General features: G+C 48.9%; 1 protein-coding gene and 1 long non-coding RNA gene across 2 annotated transcripts; one reads left to right on the top strand and one right to left on the bottom strand.

Annotated features, from left to right (window-relative positions):
- Positions 1-637: 637 nt before the first annotated feature.
- Positions 638-13,195, bottom strand: Pipox (pipecolic acid and sarcosine oxidase). The gene is made up of 8 exons (XM_038326008.2): positions 13,019-13,195; positions 11,471-11,619; positions 3,713-3,926; positions 3,131-3,313; positions 2,495-2,641; positions 2,007-2,165; positions 1,396-1,471; positions 638-1,129 (listed from the first exon to the last, which is right to left on the bottom strand). The coding sequence occupies exons 1-8, from the start codon at positions 13,130-13,132 to the stop codon at positions 999-1,001; spliced, it is 1,173 nt and encodes a 390-aa protein (XP_038181936.1). The 5' UTR covers positions 13,133-13,195; the 3' UTR covers positions 638-998.
- On the top strand, positions 12,734-14,618 carry LOC119811866. The gene is made up of 2 exons (XR_005285026.1): positions 12,734-13,640; positions 14,257-14,618. It is a non-coding gene; the product is annotated as an uncharacterized LOC119811866 (long non-coding RNA).
- Positions 14,619-16,191: the final 1,573 nt, after the last annotated feature.

Raw genomic sequence — 16,191 nt, 5'->3', positions numbered from 1 at the left:
TATTTCATTCCTATCATTCACTTTCCCTGTCATTCCCTCCTGTCATACCCGCCCCTCGTTTTCCCAGCTTCGCTCTCCCCAGAACATGTAAGAGCTTGTTCTCCAGGGTGGAACTGGCCCTCTCTGGAGGTCCCCCGCCCCCCTGGCTTTTGGGTACCGTCTAAGCACATCAACCTTGCATGCATCCCTGTTCACACCCCTCACCCTTCCACCCACCCAGGGGTAGTTACAAGCCCCATTCTCTTCCAAAGCAATTAGTGCAAGGAGGCCAGCCGCCTCGGTGCTAATGCTGTTCCATTAAGTGGGAGCAATCCTAATGATAATAAAATGGCACATTTAACATTCAAACATTGAACGGGGGTTTCTAAGCGAGTGTGTCTCTGGCTTTCTTTCCGGTATAACAGTTCCGTCTTCATAAGGACCTGACAATACACCTTAATGAGAGAGTGGGGAGCCGAGCATCTTTACAGATCCGGGGAGAAGATGAGAATGAGACAAAGCAGCAGACGAGGAGGACACAGTGCGTCGATGGATCAGAGACTCCGTGGATTCCTGCGGGTAACGGGCTCTGTGGCACTAATAGATCGTTAGAGCCGATAAGAAGCAGAGTTACATAGAAAATAAAGGCTTCCTCAGACATTGTGCAACGCAGTTTATTTTTTCAGCAACCACGTTTTCTTTCTGGCAAATATTCATTTATTAGAGCATGCTCAAGTTCATCCAACGTCCCAGCAAAGAGAAATTTAAGGAGCCCCTTAGCGTACTGAGCCCATCTCGGGCCCCTCCTAAGCTCCTTGCTGGTCTGTGATGGCGAATCTCTGGCTGATTTTCTGAGCATGGGAAAGGGTGACTGTGAAAAGAGGGTCAATCGTTTGCTATTTACAGGAGCGTCCTTGTCCTTAGAAGCAGAAGGAAGGGAAACATGGCAAGGCCACTTCCTTCTCCCAGAAGTCATCCCCATGAGGGCTGCCCCCCACCCCGGAGAGAGTCAGCTGGGGTCAAAGGTGAGCTTTGCTCAATGTAGAGAAGCGGCTTATCCGAAACGGTGTCAGGTCATAAGATGGCGGTAATTTCATGCTTAGCTCATAGAGGATCTTGCCCACAACGGGGGCCAACTTGAATCCGTGCCCTGAGAGAAGAATGTATTGCGTACCTTCAAGTACAGACTCTGTGCTCGAGAGAAGTTCCCCCCACACCCAGACAGCGCCACCTCTCCTCTTAGTCTCATCCCAAAGCTAGAAATTGTCTCCTGCCACAAGTACCCCGTTTTTGGACTGCCCACCCTCCCTATACACCCAGTGTCCAGACTTCAGTTAATGCATGCACAATCCCCTTTTTTCTGGTACTTCAGAAGGTCTGTTTGCAGGCTCCCCACCTCCCCATCCTCAAGCTCACCAGAGAATCCAGCACCGATGACAATGTTGTCATACTTCGGGTGACAATCAAGAATGAAGTGCTCATCGGGCGTGTTCTAGAAAGAAAGTCATAGCTGTGTCCTCTGAGGACAGGAGGGGTAGGAGCTACAGGCTCTGTCAGGAACTGGCCTGGGACTCTTTCAAGAGAGAACGAATGGGGCTGAGGTCTGCCCTGCTTGTCCCATCCCCCCAGACATGCTGGTTCTTTCTGAACAGCTGTCCCTCTCCTACTGTGCCATGGACACTGGAGGTAGTCATCTTCGTGAACTAACTTTAGCCAAGATGCCTCGGGCCCGATAGCATCTGTCTCTTCTCTTTGTCCCCAAGGCCTGCTCAACTGGGAACATCTTGCCAAGAACTGCTTTAAAGCTCTTCTGGGAAATATAGGGAGGGACTGCCAGGCGAAAGCCTCGCTGCCTAATAAAAAGGAATATGAATAATCTCTAACAGGTCCCTCGCTTATCGAGGCAAACCAATCCACAGGAATAGGCTGGCTAGTTTGAGGTCGCATACTGGGTCAGAGGTCAAATGGAGTAGGGTCTGTCTGTCCCCTCTCCTCCGCTGCTCTGCACCTTGGAACAGCCTGCTTACCGTGTACATACAGCGCTCCATGATGTCCGGCTTGGGCTGGAGGCCTGGCATGTGCTCTCTGACAAAGTGGCTTAGAATCTGAATGTCTTGGATGTCTGAGAAGGTTGTGGGGCAGTCCCGCTCCTCTGGGTCCACACTGTCACCATGGTGATAGCCGAGCTACAACCCCATTAGAATAGCATGGTCTGTAAAGCTGACCTTCTAAACGTCTTGGACGCAGGGTGACTCCACCCATCACCCCAGTCCCCAGACCTGGCAGGTGCTATGCGTTAGCATCCCCAGCCCCATCTTTTATTTATAAGGACAAGGCAGGCACCCTAGACCTCAGGGTAGGGATGGGAGGTATGATATTATGCTATAAATGGCCCATAGTGAAGCAGACACCAGGAGGGTCCTAAAGAGGTGTGTTAGAATATGAATTAAATATGAATGCCCAGAACCGCATGGGCACCCAGGAGCACAGTAGCCTTCTTAGCCTTTTTGCTTACCTTCATCAGCCCTGGGTACTCTGATGCTGGAAGCCCATAGATGTAGTGGGGAGCCTGGCCCAGACTCAGAATACACGGGAAAGCCTGTGATACACTGTAGCTCCCAGGGACCTTCTCTCGCCAGTAATACACATTGATCCTAAGGGTCTTGGTGTAGGAGATGAAGAGGGAAACCATGAAGCTCTACCAACGACAACAGCAGACTCTGGTAGGGTCCTGTGGCCCTTTCCCATCCAACCTGCTTGACCTAATTCTGGTGTCATGGACATGATCTATACACTGTGGTACAAAGGTCTCTAAATCCATCTTGTCCCTATTCTTACTTTTCTCCCACAGCAGCACCCCAGCCCCCCTTAACCATCTTCTCAGGAGCCGATGCACTTCCCACTTGTTCAGTGCTTACTCTAAGTCTGGCCTTCTCCTGGAGGCGCCAGACATGCCAGATAAATCAGTTGACCAATAACCTTTCGAGGTAGCTGTTATTTCCCATGCTGGTAAACCTGACGCTTAAAGAGCTGAGCAAACTTGCCTAATGATGACTGCTAGGAAGTAGAAGGTCCAAGGCTAAGTCAAGCCTGGCTGGCTCCAAGGTGTCTTTTCTTAGCTACTGACTCTCAGGCCTCCAGTTTTCCCTACCTGGAGAGGCAACTCAATTCCCAGGGGACGGAGAACCCGGTTGGTCCAGGGACCAGCAGTGATGACCAAGGTGTTGGCTTGATAGCTCCTCAAGGTGGTCTTCACTGTGACAGGTAGACCAGGTGTTATCTCTGCCACCTTCTCTCCATCACACACGGTGCCTCCGAGCTGGCGAATTACATGCTGAAAGGGCAGGCCCGTGAAATTAATTAGTTGTGTATGTGATTCACCCTGGGAGACCGAGAGTCCCCTACTTAGGGCATACAAGATTTCAGAATCTTAGGATGGGTGGTGGTGGTGCACATCTTTAATCCCAGTGCTAGGGAGGCAGAGACAGGCAGATCTCTGTGAGTTCGAGGTCAGCCTGGTCTACAGAGTGAGTTCCAGCAGCCAGGGTGGTTATACAGAAAAACCATGATGAGAGAGGGAGAGGGAGAGAGAGAGAGAGAAAGCCCTGCCTTAGGCCTTAGGACCAACGTGAACAAGGCAAAACCTTCATATTGACTTCAGCAGGGGCTGCCTGTGGGGGCCAGGATGCACAGAGAAGGGACCTGTATTGCCCCTGGGGCTGCACAGCCTTACCTGGAGGGCTCTGAGGGCCTTGTCTGCATAGAGGACACCTCCAGTTTTATCCAAGAGCCCCACTTCTCCCCCGGTGAACCGAATGTTTGGGAAACGTTGCTTTAAATCAGCTGATGAAAGACACTCATGCTCAATCCCCTGCCTAGACAGAGTGGCCTGGATTGTTTTCAATTCTGGATTCTCCTTCATTCCCAGCAACAAGAGGTCAGTCTGCCTGTTTTGAAAAGAAAAGGCCAGTTGGGTGAAGGGATTTGTCATGGCCCTGATCACCTATCCTCATTCCTCAGTAAGGTACCCATGTCTACATCATTACAGCTTGACCAGACATTCGGAGCACAGGAGAAGCCATCTAGACTCTGCAGCTGGTTTCCAGACTGTTCCAGGCAACTGCGAAACTCCCGACATGGTGCTGGGACAGAACTCGGGTCCTCTGGAACCCAACCATCTCTCTAACTCCCCCTCCCACCCCACCCTTACCCTGGTCTGTGTTCTTAGCATGTACTGCCTTGTCCTTCTGCATTTGTGGGCTTCATTGTTCCTTCTCTGTGTGTGGCTTAAGGAGGTCTGATTCTGCTTCTAATCCAGGTGTCACCTTGATATGACCTTGACCAGTGACTCACTACTCCAAGTCCCAAATTCTTCCTTTGAAACCCAGGACATTGGCCGGGCGGTGGTGGTGCACGCCTTTAATCCCAGCACTCGGGAGGCAGAGGCAGGCGGATCTCTGTGAGTTCGAGGCCAGCCTGATCTACAAGAGCTAGTTCCAGGACAGGCTCTAAAAAAGCTGCAGAGAAACCCTGTCTCGAAAAACCAAAAAAAAAAAAAAAAAAAAAAGAAACCCAGGACATTGAATGGAAGCGGTACTGGCTGTTTTGTGGCTGCGTGATGGCTGGGGTTGCCCTCAACATTCAAGGGTTGCCAAGCCTTCAGCGCCCCAGAAGATCACCCCAGACATGCGGCACTTTCGCCAACAGCAGACTCAGAGACTCTCTGGTTTTGAATCTCGACAGGCTTCTCCTGCCCTTCTCACTCTGTGAAGGAGACAGCCAGTTCCCTTTGATGCTTCCTGACTCTGCTAGAAGAAACCAGAAGTCCCTTCTGGGGGGAGCTATCTAAACAATGGAAAGGTGCCTCTGCCCCTCGGGACTGCTCCAACGTTCCCTCTCGGCTTCAGCAACCCCACAGCACAGCGGCAGCCAGCCACATCCCCCAGGTACTGCCTATAAAGCTCGTAATAGCCTATAATGGAGTCTCATGGATATTACATGCTTCCAAATCCCACATTATCTGGTTGTGGGGATTAAAGCGGAGACTGGGAGGGGGTAGGGATGCAGCGGGCCTGGGGGCCGGTGTCAGTACACAGAGCCGCGCAGCGTGCCCAATCCATTCGCCATGGCCCCCGCCTACCCAGCATTCGCGGTGAGATAGCGACGCCGACTCTGCTTCTTCAAAACTCAGCTTAGGCTGGATGAGACAGAATCCCCAGCCAGGAGCCAGTCTCTTTCCGTAGCCTCCCAAACGAACTTCAGATTAATTCTTAGGTCATGAAAATTTGCCTAGTCAACTTTTTGGTCAACAAGATAGTTAAGAAGCCACCCCAAAGGCTGGGAGTGAGGGTGGGGGTGTGGCTTAGTGGGGAGTATTTGCCTAGCATCCACAAGTCCCTGGGTCCCATCCCAGCATCTCCAAATATGAAAGTACCCAGGGTCTTGTAGTTAGGTAACGATGCTGGAGCTGAAACTCAGGGATTCCTGCACACCAGGGAAATACCTCACCAAGCCACACCCCCTGTCTCAGATGTGTGTTTTGGTTTGTTTGAGAAAGGGACTTACTGTGTATCCTAGTCTGGTCTCAGCCTTGAGGTCTTTCTGCCACGTCTCCCAAATGTTGAACTTCAAGCATGTAGCACTACACCTAGCCAGGTGTTCTCGAACCTTTTTACCTGACAGACTCCAGGCTGAGTAGACTTGTGGGAAAGATGCGGCTTACAGCTCACCTACACAGATATAATGTCTGCTCTCTGGTCCAGAAACCCCACAGAGTGACTCTTAAACCCTGACTGCAGTATGGCAGCCTTGGTCTCTCCTGTACTCTTCCCTTCTTCCATCTTGCCTTCTTTCCTACCTTCCTTCCTTGAACCAGAACTCCATTTACAGAGACATGTTGTATGGGGAAAACGAACTTGTGCCAAGACAACGGGCATATCTGTCGACTTATGAAATGCTGAGTGATGTTCTAATTCCCAAGTCGTCCTCTGGTGGATGAAGCCAGAGCTCCCCAACCCCGGGAGTAATCAGTGAGCTGATTCTGCGGTGGATGTAATTGTGCCGATTGTAATCATTTTGCTCCAGCTCTCTGCCCCTGTGGCATTTATTTCTTAGCCCAGATATTGATCTAACAGTGGGAAATTTTCCATCTGAATCTGTGATGCTAGACCCTCCCCAAGTCTGAAGATGTGTTTGGGAAATTCTCATTTTCCGTGGATCACAGCTGAGCTATTTGGCCTGAGGGAAACCGTGCACTGTTGGAGAAATGCCTTGGATTGGAGAGAGATTTTTGACCATTATGAGCAAATCAGAAATAAATGTAAAACACTGCCTGGAAATGCTAAGGCCTGTCATTATGGGAGACAGGTGAGAGGCTCCTATGGGAAATACGCAGCGCATTGGAAATCAGTCAATCAAAACCAGGATTGGAGACCGGGCCTTTCCCCAAGTATGAAGACAGATGACTTCCACAGGCAGATTGAAAATCATTTAAGTGCTTATTTTCTTAATGGCTTTTCCTAGATCCCAATAAATAGACTACTCATTCTGCATCAATTTCTTACACCTGTGCTTAGGGATCCCCCACCTCTTCCCCCCTCTCTTTCTCTCTCTCTTTTTCTCAGACACAAGCTACAAAGTTGGATAAGAAAAATGAAAGGGACAAAGGCCTTTACATAAACAGGGTTGGGACTAAGAAATGAATAGTTAAGGCTAGTCTAGAAAGAAGGGTCTAAAATCCTAGGGTTACCAGGGAACCCTAGCAAGTTTGCAGACCACCTCCCAGAATGCCCATCACCTGAATCTGGAGCTCTTGGTATGAACTATACCTCCCATGTCGCCCACTTTGCCCCAGCACCAAGAAGAGGCCATTGAAGAGCCCTCTGGAGGACCATGTTGATACCTCTGTGGCCCACATACAGTGGGGAACTAGTGATCAATGAATGCCCAATAAAATAGGGGTCAGGACTCTGAGTTCAAGGCCAGCCTGGTCTACAAGAGCTAGTTTCAGGACAGGCTCTAGAAACTACAGGGAAACCCTGTCTCGAAAAACCAAAAAAAAAAAAAAAATAGGGGTCAGGAGGGAGGAGAGAGCAGGGAGGCCCTGAGAGGGGCAGAGAGCTCTCCCTGAATCTTCTATATCCCTCCATGGGCTTTGGCTGCCTTTCTCTTTGCTCTAGTTCAAAGTGCCAGGTGAACCAGCTCTCAGCATCACCTTGGGGAAGGGACTTGGTAATGGCTGCTGTCTTTGTTGGTTTGGGAACAGCTCTCTGTATTTCATCTTCTGCTCAGTGGGCCGAAGTGGAATTGGTTAACAAAGATTGCTCCAGGGAGGGGATGTGGCTGACAAGCCAGACACTTCGCAGGCACAGGAAGCAGCAGCTGCGGAGGGGGCCACCAGGTTCTGCCAGCAGCTGTACTGCCTACGGCTGTGATCTTGTCTGATATTGTCAGTGAAGCAGGGGCAGCCAGGGTCAGGAGCTGGATAGTGGGACTCAAAGGGAGAAGGTGGAGCAGGAAAGAGATGAGTCTCAGAGCCAGGCCTTTCCGTTGATACTGGCATCCTGGCTGTACACATCACAAAAGACTCGGGCCTTGTGATCCGACACATGTCATTGTCTGTTCCCAGAGCATATGCAAATATCCCGAGCCCACCCGTGTTTCGTATGCGCTGTCATGGGAAGCAGAACAGAAGAAGAATTGGGCAACCTCCTCCACTATGAGCTGGGAAAGGTTTTCGTGGTTTTTTAAATCATCATCAGATGACATTAAATATACTCATTTCTATCATTTATCTTATGGTATTATGCCAGTGTGTCTAGAAGGAGCTAGAGAGAAGCAAGACTGACAAAGATGATGAAATCATTTAGAAAATCAAAATTAAGAGCAAAGCTAAGGCAATTTGGATGGCATTCAGCCCAAAGGTGGAGAACTATATTCGGATACCATTCAGAGAGTGGGAAGCATCTGTACTGCTCCCTACTCAGTAAAAGGGGAAAAAAATCTATTACACGTGAATACATTAGGGTAGCCATAAGAAAGGATTTGCTAATGATGGAATAATAGCAACAACAATAATAATACTTAGCACTCCGTCGTGCTTTGAAGGTTTTTAAAAGCACATTCACATTACTCTTCATTATTCTTAATTGGAGCTGAGAGACATCTGAATGCTCTCTTCATACAGGCGACCGTGTTCCCTTTAAAGTGCACAGATGCGGGGTGGTGGCGCATGCCTTTAATCTCAGTACTCGGGAGGCAGAAGCAGGTGGATCTCTAGGAGTTCGAGGCCAGCCTGGTCTACAGAGCAAGGTCCAGGCTCCATTCCCACTGAGAAACTCTGTCTCGAAAATCAAAAGAAAAAAAAAGGTGCAGCGGAGCAGATACATTTTCCACATGGAATTCTTTAGGCCTGGGTGTACTTGGAGACAGGCATGGGCAACATAACCAGTTTGAACTAAATCTAGCTTCATGTCTATTTAATCCACAAGTTAAGATGATTTTTATTATTTTTTAAGCGGTTGATTTTTAAAAATGTAAAGCAGAATTCCATTTCAAGGCACACAAATCATGAGCAGGCTGGTATTCATGCCCAGAACCACTCCAGAGACTAAGGCAGGGAGCGAAATCTCACGTTTGAAGTCAGCCTGGGCTACTTAGTAAGTCTGGGGCCAGCTACAAAATAGAGCCTTGTCTCAAAAAGAAGGGTATGTGGAGAGATGGCTCAGTGGCTAAGGGCACTGGGTGCTCCTGCTGAAGACCCAGGTTCAGCTCCCAGCACCCACGGGATGACTAACAAGTGTATATGTCTTGGGGATAAGATGCCCTCTTCTGGCCTCCCTGGGCACCAGATACATGGATGGTGCATACACGTATGTAGACAAAACACTTGTAGACATAAAATAGGATGGGAGAGATGGCTCAGCTGTTGGGAGCACTTGTTGCTCCTGCAGAGGACCTGGGTTCAGTTCCCTGCACCCACATGGTGGCTATCTGTGGATCCATTTCCAAGAATCAAATTCCCTCCTCTGGTGCCTCCAAGGGCAGCAGGCATGTATGAGTTGCATACCTGTACATGCAGGCAAGACACTCAAACACATAAAATAAGAAAAATAAAATCTTTTAAAAATGTAAAAATAAACCCTTAAAAGCCACAAAGAAATAATATGAAATTCAGATTTCAGTATCTTGAAATAAAGTATTTTTTTTTAGATAAAAGTTTTATTGGAACACATCCAGGTTCATTTATTTGCATCTTTGGCTGCTTTCACACTACAATGGCAGACTTGAATATTTGCAAGAGAGACCATATGGCCAGGGAAGCCTAACATACTTACTGTGTGGCTTACAGAAGAAGTTTGCTGACCCCTGTTACAAACCAAGAGCACAGTAATTCAGTGATTTAGAGTAATGTGTTACGACAACTACACGGCCAATGTGGCACACGCCTGCAGTCCCCAACACCCTATACTTCAGTAGAACCCAAGGCTTTGAGGCCAGCCTGGGTAACACAAAGAGACCTTATTTTGAAAACAACAAAAGAGGAGGAGATGGAATAGGAGGGAAGAGAGAGAGAGAGAGAGAGAGAGAGAGAGAGAGAGAGAGAGAGAACACTAACCTTCAGTAGCTGCCCTTTTCCCTTTTATAAAGTTGTGACATGAACTAAGAGAGCTGCACGTGTGGCGGGAATGGCCCTTCCTGAAATGCCTGGGACCAGAAGTGTTTCTTATCTCTTTAGACTTGGATACACGGATGCAGGGACTCCCAAACTCTGGGCCTCAAGTCTGTGCAGCTCTTTGAGCTACTGTACCATTCCTCTGGTCTCTGTCTCTGAGCCCTGGGATTACAGGGGTATACCACCGTGCCCAGTAGCATGGGGCTGCTGGGGATCAAACCCAGGGCCTTGGGCAAGCTAGGCAAGCACTCTACCAGCTGAGCTACACCTCCAGTCCCTGCTGCATCTCTTTTGTTTCCTCTTTAGGCCCACAGACCCAGGATGCAGCTGGCGAGAATAGGGGGAAAGACCTCCAGGGTCTCATTTCACCTTCACAGTTCCCTATAAGAGAGGTACAGACAAACACACACACACACACACACACACACACACACACCATCACCATGTAGCTGGTAGGAGTTGAGGCAGGAAGTCAGACTCAAATTGTGACTCCAGACATCTCATGACTGCCTCATCCTTCAACATTTGCTGGGCAGACTTGTGCCCTCCAAGGCCTCAGGCATGTCTCCTACCTCAAAATGCTCAGTAGTAGTCCCAGCCAACTGCCAGAGAAGGGTCCATTTGCCAGGCCACTCCTCAGAAAGACATTCTCCTTTATTTGGGTGCTGGGTGTATTCTCTGTCTCTGAATAAATCCTTAATTAGCTGCCCTGGTTGTATTTGCATAATGGATTTCACTTTGTTCTTAAGTTAATGGTGTTTTCGTAACAGAACAGTAACCTCTTGGTTCACAGCCATTAAAATAACTGCCACCCTGTAGGGTAGAGCCAGGGTTATGTAAAGGGAGTTCAGCTAAGAGTTCAGAGGAAAGAGTGGGTGCAGGAGTGGTTTCTGCTTCCTTCCTTAGGGGTGTCTGAAGGGTCAGTGAGCCCTCAAGTTTGGAGAGAACCACAGGCCAACAGGGCACTGCTACGGGGTCACATCCTGGCAAACTGTCTGGCCCGTGGAACACTCTCATTTTGTTCCCAGGAGATAATGTATCAATAAAATGCGTTTGTGGGTTGTTATGGGGGTGAGAACTCAGTATAAAAAGATAGGATACTAGGGGGTAAGCGAGATGGCACGGTGGTTAAGAGTACTTGCTGCTCTTGAAAGAAGATCTAGGATCAATTCCTGGCACTCACAGGGCAACTTGCCATGTTTGTAACTCCAGTCCCAAGGTCTGACACCCTCTATTGACTTCCCTGGGTACCAGGCACAAGGCACACATGTTGTTGCATCTACATATATGTAAGCAAAACATTCATACACATAAAATATGCATAAGTAATTTTTAAAAGTTAGGATATGAGTTATAATGCAGCCGGGCTGTGGTGGCACACGCCTTTAATCCCAGCACTTGGGTCTCTGTGAGTTTGAGGCCAGCCTGGTCTACAGAGCGAGTTCCAGGACAGGCTATATATACTGCTTCTTCCATTTTAACTCCACTATAAGATGGCTCCAGAAGGCTCCATGCTGGCCTGCCCTGCTCTAGCTATCTCCCCACAGTGATTCCTTCCTTGGCTTTTCAGAACACAATCTGTACCAGCCTTGGACACAGAGTCTAATGCAGGGCAGGCCTGGAACTCAGAGCTGGTAGGAACCAGTAGGGCTGGTGGAGAGACAGTAGCAGTGAGCAGGAGGCTTTCATAGGACTGGCACCTCCCCTTAGGCATGTGTCCTTCCAGTTGCATTTCTAAATCACACCTTACAGCGTTAAATATCCAAAGCGTCTGGAGGGGTAGATCCCCGACATTCGAGGTCTTCCTCCCTTGCCCACCTGTGCAGTTGGGTTCCCGCCTCGCACTCCAGCTGGGCCCACGTCTGGTAGCATTCATCCATCATCCTCACGTAGAAGTCCTCCGGGTAAGCCTTTCTGATTATGCGGCTCTGTCCGTGTGAGCTTCCGCGGGAATGCGGAAGAAAGAACTAGAAGCAGGGGGTGAGAGACAAGGGAAGCCATTGCCCTTTGTTCAATCCTCCCTTTGCCCTTTAGGAGCCAGCTCATCTTTCAAGTGTTTCTCTTTTTCAGATCCTGGGGTTGAACCTCTGGCCTTGCCCGCACTAGGCAAGTGCTGGGCAGCTGAGCCCTAGCCCTCTTTATACTTTTTATTTTGAGATACGGTCATGTTATATGGCATAGGCAGGCTTTAAACTTGCAATCCTCCTGCATCAGCTTCCCAAGTACCTGGGATCTGAGTCCCCCATCACCAGGCCTAGCTATTTTCATGTCTCCTTGCAGCCCACTGACTGGCCCGATTGCCGGGCCAGCAGCTTCTCAGAAGCCCTGAGTGAGCTCTCCCTTTAAGAAATGACTCTCACATCCTCTAGCGCTAGCCCCTTTGTTAGCGATCTTCCATTGTGCTCCACCCCAGTTAGACTCCTAAGAGAGCAGAATTAGAAAGAACCTTACAAATCATGCCACTCTAGCCCCTTGATTTTACGGATCAGAAGAAAAATGCCATCTCACGGAGTCTTCCGGTTACTCGGAATAACTAACTACCTTGGGATTGGTGCTCGGGATGCGGGTGTGTGTGAAGAAAATGGGGATTTCCTGAGGGATGTGATAGGAATCCCTTGGGCTTTGAGGAAACGGATAGAGAAATTGAAGGCAATTTCTAACCATTCCAGGAAGAGTAAGTGGTAACCAGCTTGGAGAGCTGCAGGCAGAATGGAAAGGGAGAAGCCACGGAAGTGGAAAACCCCAAGTGATGGACAATGTAGGCACTGCCCCCGGGGGTCCTGCAGGTTCCCAGTGCCACCCTCATTTGCAGTAGCCATGTGACCACCTTTCCTTTAAGGAAAAGAAGACCTGAGTCTTAGCTCCTGTGCATCAAGCAAAGAGGCTGCTATACCCCAAAGGCGGTGGAATCGACACAGGCTCCCGCTAGGTTCTGGAAGGAGAAGCAGGGAAAATTCAGAGAGGAACCTTTCCTTCGAAGCTGGACCTGAACCAGCCTTTGCTTCTAGGCAAAACCATCTTTATTTAAGGTTACCCAGAGCAGAACTGATTCTTTTTCTGGGTTGGATCAACAGTTTGGGCACAGAAACGACAGGGTAGGAAGAAGGAAGAGAGATGAGACACTTCTTGCTTGATCCAGGGCAAGAACTGAGAGGCAGTAAGAATATACCAAGAAACTCCATATGGACGACGGTGGTACTTTCCTTTCATTTGTCAAGATTCACGCAAAGTAGCTAAACTAGGAAGTGCACAGAATCCGTGCCGTTCAGCCTTTTGACTTCACCCATAGCGCGCAAGTTCTGAAAAGCTCTCCCTAGGTGAGGAAAAAGGAAGGGACAGTCTTGTGCAGCAGAAGGGACAGTGTACCTGCTCCAGCAGGAGGACCCTCTTCGAGTGTTTGGCCAGGTGGTACGCAGTGAAGCTGCCCTGGATGCCTGCCCCGATCACAATAGCATCCCAGACATCTTTCTGAGCAGCCATGATGTCCGTCCGCTTAGTCCTACAGCCACAAATGCATGAAGGAGAAAGCAAACAAAGACGGCCTCCTGGCTAGAGAAGGAAGGCAAAGTCCAGTTTGGCCAGAGTTCCCACAATCCCCTGGTGACCCTGTCCTTGTCTTTCCCTCCCTTCTGAAAGCCTGGCACAGGGCTCAGCCTCCGCCTCCCTTGCGGAGCAGAGAGGGGTAGACTGATTTGTGAGGTTTAGCCCAGCTCAGCTGCCAGCCTCACCCTTGCATTCCTCTAACTTGCTATTCTTGGCTCAATTATTGTCATGCAAATGGGCTCCTTCCTATGCCACCTTCCTGTCTCATTATGATCTTTGTCTCGGGACTTCGGCCCTGGAATTTCAATGCCTCCTAGACCAAGCCGGGCACCGGGAATGCTGCCTCACCCTGCTGGCTTCCCTCTCTGCAGCTTGATTCCCTCTCGAGATCTACAGGCCCAGCTAAGAACTTGGCGGAATGCCCAGGGTCTGGCCCTCCTCCCTGGTGGGTGGTGAGGTTAGGGGGTAATGCAGAGGCCAATTGGGAGGGCAGTTTTGTGATTATGAAATCATTCTCAGTGTGTTCTACTTTCATGTTGAAAACAGAGAATAAATGATCCTGGGGCCGGGTGGGGGCGGGGGCGGGATAGGACAGTGAGGAGGAACCTTGTCCTCAGGCACACAGGGAACCAGGTGCCAGCCCAGCACACATAGGGGCCATGTGTAGAGAAGCCTTCTGTGCCAGGCAGCAGGCTCAATGGGTATTGTTAAAGGCACTGGGGACAGAGCCAGGGTTGGCAGGTCCTGATTCTTACACAATTTGGAGGTCCATTTTAAGATAAAAGGAGAGGGGACTAGAGGCATAGCTCAACGGAAAGTATTGTGTTTAGCATACTTAAGGTCTCAGGTTCAATCCCCAGCACTAAAAATAAAAGAGAAAAAAAGAAAGAAAAAATTAGTCATGCAAAATTAGATGGCAGAATTCCCTCTCTTAGGAGAGACCGCTCAATGAGGGAGCCCTATGGTTGAAGTTTTATTAGCTTCCTGGTAAATTTGCCTCTGAATACATTATCTCATTAAATTCTCATCTTTTTGTGTATTTTTATCCTCATTTTTGGCAGCTTGAAGATAGCCTCAAGTTCTTTGACAGTCTTTCCCCCACATGCTTTCCCGGTAGAACGTGGTGACCGCCACACTCTGGCCTAGGCCTTCAGACAATGTCCTCCTCTTGCCTTGGAGAACGCATTCTTAGACCTTGAACTGCCGTGTTAGACGTTCAGCCATGGAGACAGCAGATGAAGAAGCCCCAGGACGACACAGAGAGCCACACGTAAGAGAAAAGCCATCTTGGACCTCATGCCCAGGCCAATTAAACGCTAGCGTGACCTGGTCAGAGCCACATGACCCAACATCATTCAGCCAAGCTGCATCAATATTCCTCGGTTTTATGAGGTAGAATAAAATGCTAGTTTTTAGACACTAACTTGAGAATGATTGTTTATATAGTCACAACTCAAATGCCACTACACAGCCCAGGATGGCAGGATCTGCCCAAAACCTCATACCCCGTATACCCAGGTGCTAAAATGTGAGCCAGGCCTGTCTGCTCTGAAATTCACTTATTCTTGTTGTTTCTATTTCTTTTTTGTGTGCAGAGTCTCATGTGTTGCTTAACTACCCTCTAACTTGCTTTGCAGCAGTGGGTGGCCTTGAACCTTTGGTTCTTATGCCTCTGTCTGCCTCCTGAGAGTATATAGATCCTATCAGTATGTTTGGTTTAAAATGGTGCTGGGGGCTAGGCGGTGGTGGTGGACACCTTTGATCCCAGCACTCAAGAGACAGAGGCAGGCAGATCTCTATGAGTTAGAGGTCAGTCTGGTCTATAGAGTGAGTCCCAGGACAGCCACAGTTCCACATAGAAATCCCATCTCAAAAAAAAAAAAAAAAAAAAGTGCTGGAATCAAACCCAGGGCTTCGAGCACACTAGCCTCGTACCCTATCAACGGAGCCCCATGCCCAGCCCCAGGACACTTCCCCTTCACCGCAATGCCACTGTGACAATCCACTGCCCTCCCAATTGGCCTCTGCATTACCCCCTGACCTCACCACCCACCAGGGAGGAGGGCCAGACCCTGGGCATTCCGCCAAGTTCTTAGCTGGCCCTGTAGATCTCGAGAGGGAATCAAGCTGCAGAGTCAAGTTTCCGATCACAGTGTTTTGCCATTTTTCTGATGGCCACACAATAAAGAGAGAATGTGACATGGCGTGCACATATGACTGCAGGGAGTTGCTTCACCTCAGCACAGCGGCTGACTGAGGCCCCCAGCAACACTACGCCACAGACAACCCCCAGAGTAGCCTTAGCAACCAGCTGTCTTCTGGCCAGCCCTTCCTGCCCTAATAGCATAGGAGCCCAAGGAGGGACTGCCATCTGACTAGATTTTTTTTTCCCCAAAGAGAAGAAAAGAAAAATCCTTCTAGAGTCTAAAGGTCATGGCACTCTGTCTCCCCACCCCACAGAAGGCAGGATAGCATCTGCCTCACCGCTGGACAGATCCCTTACAGTAAAATAATAGCAGATATAACCAAGAAAAATATGGTACCCTGCATGTGTAAGGACTTGATAGAAATATATAAGATCAGCCCCTGGATTTCTTATAAGATGTCAGTAGAGATGAACAGCTTGCACGCAAGGAAAAGCAGGCAATAAATCCTTGCATGGAAGTGTGCCCAGTTTCACCAGCAGTCAAAGAGAAGGGAATTAAATAACTCTAAGGTACTATTATGTGTCTATTAAATAAACAAAAATAAAAATGATACAACCATATTATGTTGTCTGTGTTGCAGGTAGCAATTCGGATTTGATCCTGTGGAATATTCTGGGGCCATACACAATAGGACAGAATAGTTCAAATATTCTGCCTTAGAAGTTCTACTTGACGACCACTCCCCAGGGGAGAAAAAGGCATTTGTATGAAGGCATGCATATCTATGCTTTTATAATGTTTTTAAAAAATGAAACGATCCAGCAACAGGGAATAGCTAAGCAAACGCTG

The sequence above is a fragment of the Arvicola amphibius genome, chromosome 4 (assembly GCF_903992535.2).
Source record: "Arvicola amphibius chromosome 4, mArvAmp1.2, whole genome shotgun sequence".
Taxonomy (NCBI): Eukaryota; Metazoa; Chordata; class Mammalia; order Rodentia; family Cricetidae; genus Arvicola; species Arvicola amphibius.
This window is presented reverse-complemented; position numbering and strand designations above follow the sequence as displayed.

Coding starts and splice junctions, on each gene's coding strand:
- Pipox (XM_038326008.2), bottom strand. CDS start 13,132: ATGGCTGCTCAGAAAGATGTCTGGGATGCTATTGTGATCGGGGCAGGC. Junction 11,620..13,018: donor GGGTCCTCCTGCTGGAGCAG/GTACACTGTCCC, acceptor CCCTGCTTCTAG/TTCTTTCTTCCGCATTCCCG. Junction 2,642..3,130: donor GAATTGAGTTGCCTCTCCAG/GTAGGGAAAACT, acceptor TCCTACACCAAG/ACCCTTAGGATCAATGTGTA.